Source organism: Amblyomma maculatum, chromosome 1, assembly GCF_055883805.1.
Source record: "Amblyomma maculatum isolate TAMU_Amacu chromosome 1, ASM5588380v1, whole genome shotgun sequence".
NCBI lineage: Eukaryota > Metazoa > Arthropoda > Arachnida > Ixodida > Ixodidae > Amblyomma > Amblyomma maculatum.
This window is the reverse complement of record NC_139344.1, coordinates 255,586,579-255,602,993: the sequence shown is the minus strand read 5'-3', so window position 1 is coordinate 255,602,993 and position 16,415 is coordinate 255,586,579. Positions and strand designations below refer to the sequence as shown.

The window sequence follows — 16,415 nt, the reverse complement described above, 5'->3', positions numbered from 1 at the left end:
CACTGTCGCCGGCAGTTTTGGCCAGTAGTATCCGTGCTGTACTCTAGCCAACGTGCGGGTGTAGCCTAGGTGACCGGCGGTTGGCTCGTCGTGGCACGCTTGCAAAACTTCAGTGCGGAGAACCGATGGGACGACGAGCAGATGACTGTTTCCCCCAGGACGGAAGTTCTTCTTGTAAAGTACGTTGTTGCGAATAAAGAATGAAGGGATTACTCGGGCGAAAATTTTCGGAACAGCCGCAGTTCGCTTCTCCAAGAAATCAATAAGAGGGAGCAATCCCTGATCCTCTCGCTGCTGTTGGGAAAGCGTTGCGTCATCTATGACACCTAAAAACGCAGTGTCTTCATCGGTCATAGTGGAAGGTTCGACCGGCGCTCGCGAAAGGCAATCTGCATCTGTGTGCTTCTTTTCAGATTTGTAAATAACAGCCATGTCAAATTCTTGTAATCGAAGGCTCCAACGCGCGAGTCTCCCTGAAGGGTCCTTTAAGTTCGTCAGCCAACAGAGAGAGTGATGGTCGCTGACGACTTGAAAGGGGCGAGCGTACAAATAAGGGCGGAATTTCATAATGGAAAAATACAGCGGAGAGAAGGACGAGGACAAAATGAAGACACATAGGACACACGAGCGCTGTGTCTTCATTTTGTCCTCGTCCTTCTCTGCGCTGTATTTTTCCATTATGAATAACCAACATGCCCAGACTGCTACGGAATTTCATAACCGCCCATACGACTGCAAGGCATTCTTTTTCGGTTGCCGAGTAGTTCGCTTCTGCTTTAGATAGGGTCCTGCTGGCGTAAGCAATTACCTTTTCCACACCATCCTGGCGCTGCACCAACACAGCACCTAAGCCCACGTTGCTGGCATCCGTATGAAGCAGGGTAGGGGCGTCGTCATCAAAGTGCGCCAAGACAGGTGGTGTCTGTAGACGCCTCCTCAGCTCATTGAAAGCTTGTTGCTGTTCTTCACCCCAGCGAAAGACAGCGTTGTCACGCGTCAGTGAAGTTAATGGCCAGGCTATTCGTGAGAAGCCAGCAATTAAGCGACCGTAATAGGCGCAAAGACCCAAGAAGCGCCGCAATGTCTTTTTGTCCGTAGGTGTTGGGAACTTGGCGACTGCGGAGAGCTTTTCAGGATCCGGCCGAACACCTTCTTGGCTGACGACGTGGCCTAAGAACTGCAGCTCCTCGTAACCGAAGTGGCACTTCTCGGGTTTTAGTGCGAGGCCCGCAGATCGTATGGCCTGAAACACAGCTAGCAAACGGAGTAGATGCTCTTCAAATGTAGCCGAAAACACGATCACGTCGTCAAGATACACCAAGCATGTTTGCCACTTAAGTCCCGAAAGCACAGTGTCCATCAGTCTCTGAAATGTTGCTGGCGCCGAGCATAAACCGAACGGAAGGACTTTAAACTCATACAATCCGTTGGGAGTGATGAATGCTGTCTTCTCCCAATCCCTCTCATCCACTTCGATTTGCCAATATCCACTTTTCAAGTCCATCGACGAGAAGTAACGTGCATTTCGTAGGCGATCCAAGGAGTCGTCGATGCGAGGGAGAGGGTACACGTCTTTTTTGGTCACTTGGTTGAGCTTGCGATAGTCTATGCAAAATCGTAAGCTGCCGTCTTTCTTTTTAACAAGTACCACGGGGGAAGCCCAGGGACTCTGTGACGGCTGGATAACGTCGTCTCTAAGCATTTCGGCCACCTGGCGCTGAATGGCTTCACGTTCGTTCGGAGCCACACGGTAAGGATTTTGTCGAATCGGACGAATCGAGTCATCCGTGATAATCCGATGTTTTGTCAAAGGCGTTTGGCCGATCCGCGATTCTGAAGCAAAACAGTCTCGAAATTGATCTATGAGATCTAAAAGGCGGTCCCGCTCTGAAGAAGACAAATTTGGGCTCACATCAACGATGGTTACGGGTGTCTTGCACACTGATCCCCTCTGTTGCAGTAAGCAGCAGTGCTGCGCATTTGGGAGGGTGTCGAAAAAGGCCACAGTTGTGCCTTTCGGAATTTGCTGACGCTCGTCGCTGAAGTTTGTCAGCAGCAGTTCGGTATGCCCATTGGTCAAGTTGACCAGCCCTCGAGCTATAGAAACACCTCGGCTGAGTACCAGGGTAACCGCGCGTTCGGCGACGCCATCGCCTGTATGCGCCACGTCGCATTTCACTTCAACAAGAGAGCATGATCGCGGAGGTAATGTCACCGTCTCATTGGCGACGCGTAAGGGCAATAGTGGTACTTGCGCATAACCAAGGTCTTCATGGTTATTGGTGAAGGCAACGATGCTGTCACGGATGCTGATTACAGCCCCATGAAGACGCAGAAACTCCATGCCCAAGATAAGGTCTTTGCAGCAGTCAGGGAGAATAACGAAGCAGCCAACAAACACCGCGTTTCCTATTCCTATCCGGGCAGTGCATTTCCCTGTCGGTGCCAGTAGCTGACCCCCAGCACTTCTTATTACTGGCCCAGTCCATTCAGTTTTTACTTTGCGCAGCGTGTCGGTCAGTTTCTGGCTAATAATTGAAAAATCTGCCCCGGTATCCACCAGAGCATGTACCGCCAGCCCATCAATGAAAACGGCGAGGTCAGCGCTAACAAAATTATCTGGGTTGATCGTCCCTTTGGAATTTGCGGCGGAAGCGCGGCAAGGTCGGCGCTGTAAGCTTCGTCGTCATGGCTGATCATCTGGTACGGCATTTTCGGCGGTAGTGCGGAAATGTCAATGTTAGCGGCGGCGTCAGAAGCACGGGTTGTCGGCAATTGCGACGGTGGTGAAGGTTTCGACACTTTTAGCCTGGTTGCAACCTCCCCTCGCGAGGTTGCAGCTCTTAGTTTCCCCGGTGAGGGCTAGGGGACCGCCGTCCGCTAACGTCAGTAGTGTTGAGACGCGTCGGCGAATAACGCTGTGGCGATGGGGAGGAGCGGCGGCGGAAGCCCGGGGATTCGGTTTCCCTGCTGACCGGAGGGTCGTCATCGATTTGGGCAGAATCAGTGCCGAAGCGGCGGCGAGCAGAAGCAAGCGGAAAGGACTGCCCCTCTTCGCGGTGGCGGCAGTACCGATACACATGGCCAGGTTGTTCGCAGTAGAAACAAAGTGGTCGGCTGTCATAACTGCGCCACCTGTCAGTTCGGCGCAGTTGAGAGCACCTGGGAGGAGCCCACTGAGGTCCCTGGAAGAACCGAATCTCCTGACGGTTCGGTGAGCTCGGTGGGGCGTGGTCTGGAGGTGGGCGACGAAGGACCGCAGCATAGCTCTCGGGCTGCGGCTCGAGGTAAGGTGCAGGAATGTTGGCCGTGCAGCTGATCGGTTTTGGAGCGTGGTATGGTTCGGAAAGGGGTGCCGCGTTGTCGACTGGATGAGACTCGTTGCATGGTGTAGACGGTGATAGGGCGTACCGAATTTCATTCCTCACTGTTTCCATGAGGGCCCCTGACGACTGAGCCTTCGTAGTCGTAATTTGCTGCAGCTCCTCAAGGACAATGCCTGTAATGATGTCTCGAAGAGTGGTTGTATATGTTTCAGTCAGCGCCGCTGCAGTCGTCGGGGCACAGGTGACCGGTCGGTTGTACTGGCGGCCGGTCTTGGAGGGCTCGTTCGATAGCCGTAGCGTCCTTAACGAACTCACTCACGGTTTTAGGGGGGTTGCGTACCAAGCCGGCAAACACCTGTTCTTTGACGCCATGCATGAGATGCCGTAGCTTCTTTGGTTCACTCATATCAGGGTCGGCACGGCGAAAAAGGCGAGCCATGTCTTCCGCAAACATAGCCACGCTCTCATTCGGCTTCTGGATGCACACTTCAAGCAGGCGCAGCGCATTGTCTCGTCGATCCGTTCTCGCAAAAGTATCTACCAGCTGGCGGCGGAAGTCATTCCATGTGGATAAGCTGGTCTCGTGGTTTTCAAACCACGTTCTAGCATTATCCTGAAGGGCAAAATAAACATTGGACAGCTTCTGGTCTGCGCTCCATTGGTTGATTTTGGCCACTCGCTCAAACTGGTCAAGCCAGTCCTCGACATCTTCAAACGCGTCCCCGCGAAAGCACTCTAGTACCTTGGGGTTCTGAAGAGTCACCGGCGTAAGGTTGGTATGTGCCATGGCTTGGGGGACCTGACGAATTTGGGCGTTTGAAGAGTCGTTCGGCAGATGGCTGTACTCCGGGGCTAGGCCTAGAAGACGGCGGCTAGTGCGATGGACAGGAGTGTCGATGTCTGGGATCCGCTGTGGACTGCCGGAAGGAGTCTTATGAATACCCAGCACCTCCACCAGTGTCACGTCTCGACAGAACGCCAAGGAGGGTCGAAATATAAGACGGTTTGATTAGTGGCCTAGAACGAGTCTTGCGATCAAGCTTCCTCCTTCTTCTTTCAGCTCGCGCTTGTGTTCCCATAGTCGTCATCTTTTGCGTCGTCTTCTATGCGGCAATATATATATATATATATACATACACCATAGCGTGTTCCTCCCGCAGCTAGAGGGTATCGGGACGCCCCCCCCCCCCCCCCCTTCAATACTCGCTATAATAGGCTTCAATTTATTTTTTCTATTCTTGAATGTCTATGTTACATGAGCCTTCTCACCAATTTTGTATTCATTATGACTTTCTTTATAGTGTTCCGACTATTTTCCAGGGTTCTTCGGGTTATTCGTGAGCGAACAAAGCATTCGCTGCGATGACGATAATGCCGTGATTTCCGTGACACAAGGCCTTCAAAGCTATCGCGTAAAACGCATATTTTCAAGCGACCACTAGGTTTAGCATCGACGACCGTCAAGGCGTCCAGTATTCTTGGCAATGTTAGGGTTGCAGCATTGGAATATGTGGGCGTTTGTAATCAGCGAGTGATTACTCACTGGCATCCACCTAAGCGCAGCCATACGGCTACTGAGGATGCTTTCTTAGAGCCGTGCTTTAGTAGTTGGTGCCTCCGCGTTAAGCAGTACGGGGAAGATTTCTTTTTGAATGTTTACAAGCTTCTGTTTTAAAAACTGATACGAGAGTTGAGTCTTTGCACTCTATGCAGGTGGATATTAAAGTAGGATGGAGGTCATGTACGTAACAGTGCTTGATTTGATTAATTAAATAATATTACGTAAACGTTTTCATTTATGATTTTAAGGGCGAATATTGCGAGATATAAGACCGTCAACATCAAAGATGCTCCCGTTTTGAAATTTCAGACAATGTGGCCCTAATTATTGAACATCAACAAGACACTTTTGAAAGCTCGGTGAGTTGGCTTTCACGCACCGAAGATTCATACAATGCAGTCTATTTCACTTTTTACTCAACACATACAGACTCCGTTTGTGTATCTCATGCAATGTTGACGAAGTTAACTTGATTTTAGCGGCGTTGTAATAGGAATAAAAATGTCAGTATAAAAGTATAAAGAGCTGTGTAGCCAATTTAACGAGCTTTCAAATGCGCATTTTGAAGTACGATATATTAAGAAATTTAAGCACTGGTCTCACCTTTGATGTTGACACTCTTTAATTTTAAAATTTAACATTGCACCCTAAAATATAAGTAGGGAAGTTGATAGGTGGCTCCAGTTAATGATTTAACAATCAAGCCCAATCCCGTACATGTAGTACATGGCGTCTGCCTAGCTGAAAACCCACCTACACAGACCGCGCTGATGCACCTTTCGTAATGCAGCTCTGTAAACGATTAAAAAAAAATTACTAGCCAGTGGCGGAAGCTCCTCGCGGAGCCACTTCGGCCGACTTCAAATTGTGTTCTGTGGCGACTATTCCAGCGTTGCAGCCGCTCACCTCTTCCACAGTGTCCTCGCACACTCTAGCCTGGGGGCATCCTCGTCTGCAGTATCTTTTCTTGCGGTCTTTTCGTTTCGGTCCTGCCCTAGAGCCTGCGAGGGTGCCATGTTTCCTTGTGAAAAACTTCTTACTACAGACGATCACGAGTTCGTTTAGGCGACCAGTGAATTACCTTGCATGCACACCCAAGTCAGAGGGGGTGAAGGGGAAAGGGAGTGGTATGCACTCTTTTTATTTCCTTGAAGGCACCTCTGTATAAAAATTGTAAAGAAGCTTTTTTTTTTTTTGGCATTCATGACTGCCCTTTTCTAACCTTAACACACCCTTCCCCCCCCCGCCTCTTAATTTCAATTATCAGGGGAGAGCCTGGTGCATTCCTCGCTACACAAGCTCAGCCCTGTGCGGTCGCCTATTCTCAACCTTCAGGGACATTCGTGGTCAACCTCTCTGCTTTCGGATATTTTTCACTATGGCACAGGCATGGACGGCGTCGATGCTTGCCCCATTGCAATCTGATACGCGGAGCTTTCTAGACATGGTCCGCGCACCACCAAGGAAGATTACTAGAGCCAGCGCCGCTGCCAACTGCCGCCGAACCCGCACTAAGCTCAGCGATGCCACGTGACCAACGCTCCTTCCAACTGTCAACTACAGCTTGCTATCGGCCAGCGCATCTGACATCTCGGTCATATGATGTGATTTAATGAGGACACAGCCCTCTAATTCAACGAATATTACGCAATAGAGACGGAGGCTGTTTCGCACCGATGAGGCTTCTAACGATTTCGCAGTTAAATCGCTAGCTTCAGAAGCAAAGCAATGAGACGCCACATGTGAGACGACGTACGCGACACGCCGTCCGCCCACTAGGGAGGCAGTTCTTGCTTGCGTATAACTCCCGGGAACCAGCGCGGCCGCAGTTTTCCGCGGTGAACGCGGCCACGTTACAGGAATTACTTTCAATGCTGCCTTCAGTGCCCATTTCACAGCTTTCGCCCGTCACATCCACTTGCTGCCACTTATGCGCCTCGGGGCATTTTTAGTCTTTAGCTAGCGTTAGTTGCGACGCCTGGTAAGCAATGTGTATAGAATTTTCTGAAAGAACAGTGGCTATGTACGCGACATTCCACACCAGACCATTTCTTTACGCAGTCTATAGAATGTGACTGATATGTTCGAAAGGAACTTAGCCCACCAATTGAATAAATATAGGCCGACGCCTGAGGAACTGGGCCTTAGCGACAAGCCTATGAAAACACTATGCGAACAAAGAGTACCAGATGGCCGATCCCAGATAAAATGCCTGGCACTGTTCGGTTAAGGTGCAAAGCCCCGTGAACTTCTTGGCCCAGAGAGGACAACCTATATAAGATAGCAAAATATCATTGGGCGCCACTTACCGTATTCTGGGTTCACATTTCTGGGCATCTCGTTCAGACAGGTCGGCCCGCTCGGCGAAGCTGCAAAATTGAGCATTAATATCCCAATCGCAAGTGGGGGCGCAAACAGGAAACGAACCTGGGACGGGCCAATGAGTTCCAACTCCAGATGCGATGTAATGATAAAATGGAAATACACGAAGCAGTGAGTACAGTCTTGGATGTGACCACAAAAGGATTAATAAGCTTGCAGATGGTAAACGTTGTCTGAGAAAACCGAGACGCATAGAGAGCAAACGGAAATTTAACCGTTCATAAACTATCATTAATTAATAGCAGCAGGGACTGAGGAGACGATAGAGGAACACTTACAGACAAGGAGTAAGGCCGACAACCGGCGCGCTACCTGCATCCGTGCTGCAGTCTGCTGCGGTGAGTCTCCGCTCCTTTTTAAGAATTGTCAGCGTGTCCAGCTGCTGTCCTGGAACGCACGTCTACTGCGGTGGAACTCGCGTCTCAAGACTTCTTATATCGGCTGCGGGTTCAGCGGTACTAATGCAGTGTGTGCGTCTTCTACCTCTCTCTCTTGCCCGCGGTCGTTTTAAATTGTTTGCTTCGCGTGCCTTTGAACACGACGCCCAGCTTTCCTTTGCTCGGCGAAGAGAAGTGGAACGAGGTTGTCGTCTGCAAAACTAAACTTTGCTTGGTTTTGCAGATGCGGGCAAGAGAAACATGCATTGTGACAATTACCGTCTCTCCTCACTGTGCAGCTCCATCTCTGTGGTTCAGAGATTAGGACGGTCGCTTCTGTGCCGGCGGACTCCGGCTCAAACGCGACCGCAGCTGCCGCATTTCGACGGAGGTGGAACTCAAGGCGCCCGTGTACTGCGCGATGTGAGTGCATGTTAAAGAACCACAGATGGTCGACTTTTTTCGAACCCACTACTACTGCGTCCCTTACAGATAGTTGCTTAACGTTAGCGCCGTAAGCTATAAACCATATTCGCTATGAGGCAGCTTGCATGCTTTAAACCAACGCCTCCTAAACATAAGGCCTGCGCCTCATGTGTTATGACGTCAGCCACGTCATCACTGGCCGGCCAAGGCCGCCGCGCTGCTTCGAACGCTTCTACTGAGCAAGTCTTCTGCATGCTGTGTCGAAAGCTTGCCAGTCTCTTGATGAAATCTTCCAAGGAATAATTATTAAGGCGAAAGCCTTTAATGGCTCATGCTGTCGTGGACAAAATGTGTCCCACTTTTGCGGCGGCTCTGATTGGCCGAGACGAGATGACGTCATAGAGGTCTCGACAATCGCAGAGCACCACCACAGTATGCGCGCATGCGTGCTTTATATGGCGAAATGCCAATCAATGGTCAATTACTAATTGATTACTAATTAAAATCAGTACTATTAAGCAATTCGTTGTTAACTAAGGAATTATTATTTATTATTTGCCTGCTAAAGAACTAATAAATTATTAATTACTAATTAGTGCCAGTTGCGTAGCAGAATGCGGCACTCAGGCTTTCACCTTTCACTACTTCAGTCGCTAAAGTCCCTCGTAATTTTTAGTTATAGACTGCTGCTTGTTGTAAGCGCTGTTTGTGAGGAAACACGCTTTGATTCCGCTAATGCGCTGCCCCATACATTTTGTGACATGAAATAATTCACATTCAGACAAGCGTAGCGCAATTGGACACTACATAAATAACAGTGACGGTGATAAATAACTTTATTTTGAAGTCAATGTCTTCAATATGCGCTCTTTTTGTGTCGATATTTGCAACATCAGTCGTGTTGTTGCGTTCCCTCTTGTTCGCTCAAAAACTTAATAGCGTCCTTTCTGTTTTCGCAGACGGCTTGCTCGGTCTGTCAGATGTTTACTATCAGGTCAGTAAAGCCATCAGATGGACCTTTGTCATCTCGAATTTACCGCAACCTTTTTAATATGTCAAGAAGGACATTGATAGCCCTGATCTCGACTTGGCACAACCGAATCTCCTAAACGTTTCACTGAGTTGCCGTGAAACACGCAGTGACACGAAGTTCTGAGAAAACAATCAGAGGGCTGTAAAACCGGCACGATTTCATTTACAATTTTCAAAGACACGGTACAGTCTGGGTAAATAATAACAGTGCATTGAACTGGAACACATTTCAATTTTAGCTGCTCTATCATTTCATCATCCATTATTCCATGATTTCATGCAGTTTATGAAAATTTACACTGCATTTGTTCATCTTGATAGCTGACTGCAGAAGCTTATATAGGTATATAGCACGAGCAAGACGTGCCTCCCGACGCATTTTTTTTTTCTCATCTGGGGAGTTCGCCGCTGGCAGGGCAAATTGCTTCGAGAGACCCGAGGTGCAGCCAGGGAATTGGTATGATACTGATTTGAGGCATGGACACGGCGCTTTTAGTGGGACTTTGGGCACCTTTCGGTCCGAGGATTGGTGTACGATGAAGTATACTCGAGACAGGATACATTGAAGTGTTAAGCGCGCTCCTGCATTACAATAGCAAAAGTGCTACGCACACACTATGTATATTGGAGATGACAAGGTCGATGACACAAATGAAGAGTCTGTGAATGTACTGAAGAAACACTTTATTTGGCTGACTTGCGCCCACAAAAGAACTAAGCGATTCGGCGGCGGCGATGGCAACAATCCGGCTCGGTGGTCGTCGAACAAAGAATGCCCGTTACACTTGACAGCACTGAATTTAAAGGCGGCGAGGAAAGATCTAGATAAAGCCGCATACGGTGCTAGTATGACTTGGAACATTGTAGAAAACGAGCGGCTGGAATCTTCGAGATACGTCCCTAAGCATCATTCGCGACAAAGAAAAAGATAAAGCGTCGTCTCGCGACAACGAGGATGAACAATACGGAATACAGAATCGATAAGCGCGCTAGAATCACAAAGATAAGGCCGCATGCCAGCGGCTGTCGAATAAGAACAAATAAATGTTTAAATAGTTCGCGGCAATATTATCAACGCACTACTAAGTAATATCGTAGGAGAGATAATTTTTTTTTTGTTATGTCTTCCTTACACACAGTGCATTTTTGGCACCAGTAGAGAAAATTAATTCGTTCCTTGTTCTTGGCAATGTGCGCTAAATCCTTTCGAGGAATCACACAAAGCCACTTATTGTAGAGCTCCTCATTCTTTGAGAATGAAAACACTTTAACCGTGTCGTGTAGTTCCTTGGACACATAGGCACATAACACTTGTTTCGCATGCCAAAGCCTGCATGCCGAGCGCGCGCGAGAAAAGCAGAATGTAGAACCGACTGGCTCGACGAACTTAAAGCGTGCAGAAAGAGGAAAAATTAGGGGGACGCTGGAGCTCTGCCATTCAGACGGCGCTTTTTGAATTTTGATGCATCCTAGTGCACGTTCGGCGTATCTAGACCGGTACGCAGGCGGATGGTGACGTCATCAGACAGGGCGCAGGCCTTAAGTAGTGTAGGAGGCGTTGGCTAAACTTTCGCGCAGTAGCGTTACGCACAAATACGCTCCAGTTAAAAACAGTATTGTAGTCTTCTTTTTTTTTTTTAAGAGCCGCATCGTGAGTGAAGTGATGCATATAGGGCTGAAAGGAAAAGCTAAAAGGGTTCAACGTTCCTGAGTCAAATGTCTAGCGATATCTCTTTTGATATAACATAGAACGCAGTTTTCGATATTACGCTTGTGAAAGTAGTGAACTAACGTGGTTTCTATGTTTATTATCAGATTGACAACACACGTGCGTCCGTGTGCGCAGTTAGTACTGCCGTCGTGTGCCATTCCCATCGCAGTAGTAAAATTGCAAATTGGTCTAGAGGAAAGGAGAGCGCAGTACCTCTCAAACTTCTGGGTGGACATCTGAACTGCGCAGTAAGGAAGCGAGGGAAGAAGGGAGTGAAAAAAAAAAGAGGAAGAGGAGCCGTAGTTGAGGACTCCGGGACAATTTCGACTAACTGGGGATCTTTAACCTGCACTGACATCACATCCTCTACAGCTGCGTTCGAACCAGACGAAGGCGTTCGCGTTTCGATGAAGAAACTGAAAGGCGCCCGTATGCTGTGCGATGTCAGTGAACATTGAAGATGCTCCGATGTCAGTGAACGTTAAAGATTCAGCAACCCTTCACTACGGCACCTATTTATCTATTTTCTTAGACTCCCGCCTTAATGCTTTCCCTTACAGCGTGGTTCAGTGTGCACTCAGAAGTGCGACAGATGCTGAGCCTTTACTTTCTTTTAAATCATATTCCATTTTGTGAGACAATGTTTGGCAGGCACTCGCAGATTATGTCTAGCAGCTTACCGGTATCGCTAAAGAGGAAAGTATATAACAGTTGCATCTTACCTGTACTCACCTATGGCGCTGAAACGTGGAGGCTAACCAAGAGAGTTCTACTTAAGTTGAGGACAACCCAGAGGGCTATGGAACGAAAAATGGTAGGGGTAACATTAAGAGATAGGAAGCGTGCAGAGTGGGTCAGAGAAATAACTCAAGTTACCGACATTCTAGTGGAAATTAAGAAGAAGAAATGGACATGGGCAGGACATGTAGTGCGAAGAGAGGATAACCGATGGTCGCTTAGGGTAACAAACTGGATTCCAAGGGAAGGAAAGCGCAGCAGGGGGCGGCAGAAAGTTAGGTGGGCGGATGAGATTAAGAAGTTCGCAGGGGTCAAGTGGATGCAGCTAGCACAGAACCGGGTTAAGTGGAGAAATATGGGAGAGGCCTTCGCCCTGCAGTGGGTATAGTCAGGCTGATGATGATGATGATGATGATGATGATGAGACAATGTGGCTGCGATCGCGCCACTCCTATCTGAGTGGGCACCACCCTAGCAGAAGGGCGTTCGTATGCAGGCTTCCTTGACTATGCCTTCTCCACTCCTCCTCTCCACAGTAGCTGGCGCGCGCGCAGCGTACATGACTAGTAACACCCGTGTCTCTTTAGAGGGCAAGTTGCGAAGTGGTCATGATGGGAGAGAGCAATTAATTTTTGCATTTCGTTCTGGCGTTCCTTCAGAGCGTTGCACAATTACCGGTGCGCTGTAGAATGCTCCTCCCAGCTCAACCTCGGAATCCTCGCAGGTCAAATTTTGCAGAGAAATGGCATTTTGTCGTTAGTATTTTTTAATACCAAATTTGTTGGGAGTGCTTGCCCGATTCGATAAGAAGAAGTTGGATTGGATGTTAATGTGGCGGCGGCGATGCCGGTGCAATCGCAGCGGCTCGTCCTGCATCGCCGCCTGCGGATACGAAGGTAACATTTGACTTCTTCTGATCAAATCAGGCAAGTACTCCTAACAAATTTGGTATTAAAAATACTAACGACAAAATGCCGTTTCCGTGCGAAATTTGAGCGGCGAGGATTCAGAGGTTTAGCTGAGAGAAGCCTTCTACAGCACGCCGGTAATTGTGCAACACGCTGTATGAACGAGATTATGAGCTTGGTAATAATGCGTTGCGTTATATTTCTTACAATGGGCTCCGTTCACGGGAACGCATCCCATAGGAATGCATGTACCCAGAAAGCTTGAACCCTTTTTTATGATTGTCCACTGCAAGTACGATGACGGCCCTTTGTGAAAAAAATCCCACTACACCCTAAGACGTGCTGCACAATTATGAAACCTCATTTCGAAGGTGATGTAGTTTTAAAACATCCAGATACGTGCTCGTGGGGATCGCCGCTGGCCACCGGCGCCGCCTGAAAGCGTATAGCTCAAAGAGACCGGACATTCAGTTTTTCTCGTAATTCACCGCATAGGCAGCCATTCGGTCACCGTTCCGTGTATATTTTGAAGAACACGGTGACAAAATATGCCCCAACATTTAGAAGCTGTAGTTTTAGAACGCACGATAAGTGTGTGCTGTGAGCCAGACTTACCCTTGACAAGAGCTCTGTGAGCTGGTGTTTCTCCGAATCGCAGGAGCTTCTCCAGGAGTCCAATACGCTGCTACTTGCGCTCCACTGGTTAATGGTACGGTCGTTGAAATTGGGCAGCCTAGATGCTCTGCGCAAAAGGCAGCTCGCAAACGGCTTGACAGACGAACGAGAACAAATTGCGCACCGTTGCAGGCGACGACGCAGGCAATACACCCTGTCGCTGAGGCTGCTCGCGCACAGTGGGCGGAAGCGGCCGGCCGCTGAGGTTCGCGCGCAGTCGGCGGAAGTGGTCGGGGTGTCGTCTACGCCGTCGTCTGCACGGTGAGAGCCGCCGCATCGGCCAGCTATCGTATGCGCCATCCTCCGCAAAAATGCGCCGTTTGTCTTCGCCTTTCACGCTGTTTGAGAGCTGCTTTTCACTTTGAGCATCTAGGCACCAGTGGAGCGCCACATACACTTTTCGTTCCTTTATAAAAATATAGATTCTGAATGCCATTGCATACCTTCAAAACACATGCGAACTGTGAACGAACGGCTGCCTACATGTGTGCACGATGAACCGACAGAACAGTTCAGAAAATTTTCTTTGAACATCTCTGTGCATTGCGCTCCTACCCGGTGCCAGCTGGGCGACTCCTATTCGCATGCATCGCAGTGTTTTAAGAAAACGACGCCTTCGAAATGAGGCTTCATAAGTTTTCAATATATTTTGGGTCATCATCATCATCATCATCAGCCTGATTATACCCACTGCAGGGCGAAGGCCTCTCCCATATTTCTCCACTTAACCCGGTTCTGTGCTAGCTGCATCCACTTGACCCCTGCGAACTTCTTAATCTCATCCGCCCACCTAACTTTCTGCCGCCCCCTGCTACGCTTTCCTTCCCTTGGAATCCAGTTTGTTACCCTCAGCGACCATCGGTTATCCTCTCTTCGCCCTACATGTCCTGCCCATGTCCATTTCTTCTTCTTAATTTCCACTAGAATGTCGGTAACTTGAGTTATTCCTCTGACCCACTCTGCACGCTTTCTATCTCTTAATGTTACCCCTAGCATTTTTCGTTCCATAGCCCTCTGGGTATATTTTGGGTATACTGGGCTTTTCTTCATGCAGGCCGATATCGTATTTGCGGTGTGAAATAAGAAAAATGCTTTTAGAGCTTTTATATACATGTAATACTATGGGGCACTACCCCACTCTGGACGCAGAAGTGGCCACCAGTGTCGCTAAACGCAGTGCCCACCGTGGCGCGCCTGGCGGTGTGCACGGAGTCAATCGGTTATAGTGTCACGACTCATTTTCTCTCCTCCTTTTTGTATGTCATAGCACTGTTCGTTGCAAATAGGGAGTTGTGTTCTTTGTTTGCCTTTGCATTTTTATGCTATTGTATGTTTATATTTTTTTTACGTCACTGCTTTTTTTTTCTCGAAATAGATTTTTTTTTTTTTAGCATCTAGCTCCTTTTCTTTTGTCTTCAATTAGCTTAAGCCCGGCAAAGCTTTGCTAGACCGGGCTCCCTCTCTCGTTAGTTAACATTTTTTTTTGTCATCTTCTCAGAGGATCAATAAAAGGTAAAAAAAAAAAAGGTTACCACGCTCAGAACGACGGAAGAACGCAACCGTTTTTCCCTTTACGGTCCGCCAGAATATTGATGCCGTCGTTTTGTTTGGGTAGTTGGGAGATTGGGAGATCCATGGGGCTGTGAATCCTGTAATATTCTGCATTAAATATTAATTGCGCTATCCACGTCTCCTGCCTAAGAGTTAAACAAAGAAAGCTTTCAGCTGAGCGGAAGAGATGCGACGCGCGGAGTGATGCATCACCGCAGGCATATTGCAGAATGCATACAAACATACAAAACTAGCGACCGTCAAAGGATCGAAATGGCATACTACTCTAGGTAATTTCATCGCGGAAGCAGAGATTGCGCACTAAGGTTGCGAAAGAGCCACAGTGCGAATTACACTCACCTGCTACGCGTATTGGGAAAGCAGAAGCTTCACTGCCGTTTTATCATTTCACTCATCCACAGGCTCAGATAGAGCGTATTTCCGCATTTGCATACCTGGCACCGAATTACGCTCCAATAACATCACAAAAACTGTATCAAATCTGTCACAAACCGATCGGCTAGCCGCGCTCCTATTGCCAGATTCTGACAGGAGGAAAGCTGGAAGCTGGGCTAGTTGGTTCTTGTTCAGCATGAGTGAAATTCGCGCACAGAATAGGACACAACGTGAGCCCTCACGCTGTGTCCTGTTCTGTTCTCCTGTACAGCGCGCGAATTTCACTTATGCGGTGAAGCAGTGGTAACGGCATTGAGTCAACGCTCGAGCTCATTCATTCGTAGGGCATTGCAGTTAATCATTTTAGGTGCGAACGCAAAACCTTACGAGGTATCAGCGGCTCACCATTCGATCCCTGCATCGTCGACTTCCCTGAGAAAGGTTCATGGCTGAAGTGGCAGGCGCTGTCAACTGGGGCTTCCAGGGACCTTTGATCCAGAATTAGACACGTTGTGCCTATAGGCCACGCAATCACATTCGTACAGCGTGCACGGTTACAAGATGGGCTTGTTATCTATGTCGATAGCTCACGGCAACTTAGGCAACATATATCACTCTCCTCCTCACAAGCTTCTCTCCGGCAGGGATGAGGGGAAGTTATCGGTAACATAATTTTAGAGCGCCGCTCTTTGGCGCTCGTTCGTGCGTTTCTCGGCGTCGCCGTTGTCCCTCGTAACTGGCTTCGCAGCCGAGGTGGACTTCGCATGGACATGACTTGGTCGGCGCTGCAAAAGAGGAACTATTTGGTCTATCGGAAAAGCAATAGTATACGATCGGATAGAGCGTCAAGGAAAGGTGTGCAAGTGACAAAATGGTTGATATGGTTTAATTAGGTAATTATATAGAGCAACTGGTTCACAGAAAAGGAAAGGCGCAATGTCTGTCACACTGGTTCTGTGAACACCTTAACCGCGACGTAAAGGAAGGGAGGAAAATGGGAGTGAAAGGGGTGCCGTAGTCGAGGGCTTCGTAGTAATTTCGGCCACCTGGGGATCTTCAACGTGCACTGACACCGCACAGCACACTGATGCCTCTCGCTTCGTCTCCATCGAAACTGAATTAGAGGCAGTTAAGTGTTTACAGAAAAGGAAAGGCCCAGTATCAGCCACTCGCGGAAGAGGAACTAGTTGGTATGGAATAAGTGTGAAAAATAAATAGTTGTCTCTAATTGTATCTACACGTGTTGCTTGAATTCTATGCCTCAATTTAACGAGAAGCTGAAACAGCTGATGAGCTGCGCTGAGATTTCGCATTAAGAAGTAACGTAATCGT

At 48.4% G+C, this 16,415-nt stretch overlaps 1 protein-coding gene across 1 annotated transcript in view; it reads right to left on the bottom strand.

Annotated features, from left to right (window-relative positions):
- The window catches only part of LOC146206271 (uncharacterized), a 36,956-nt gene extending 23,652 nt beyond the window's left edge, over positions 1-13,304 (bottom strand). The window contains exons 1-3 of the mRNA XM_084608686.1: positions 13,077-13,304; positions 7,197-7,256; positions 5,794-5,888 (exon numbers count right to left, since the gene is read on the bottom strand). Of these exons, the coding sequence (XP_084464812.1) occupies positions 5,794-5,888; positions 7,197-7,224 (123 nt within the window). The 5' untranslated portion in view covers positions 7,225-7,256; positions 13,077-13,304. The remainder of the gene's footprint in view (positions 1-5,793; positions 5,889-7,196; positions 7,257-13,076) is intronic.
- Positions 13,305-16,415: the final 3,111 nt, after the last annotated feature.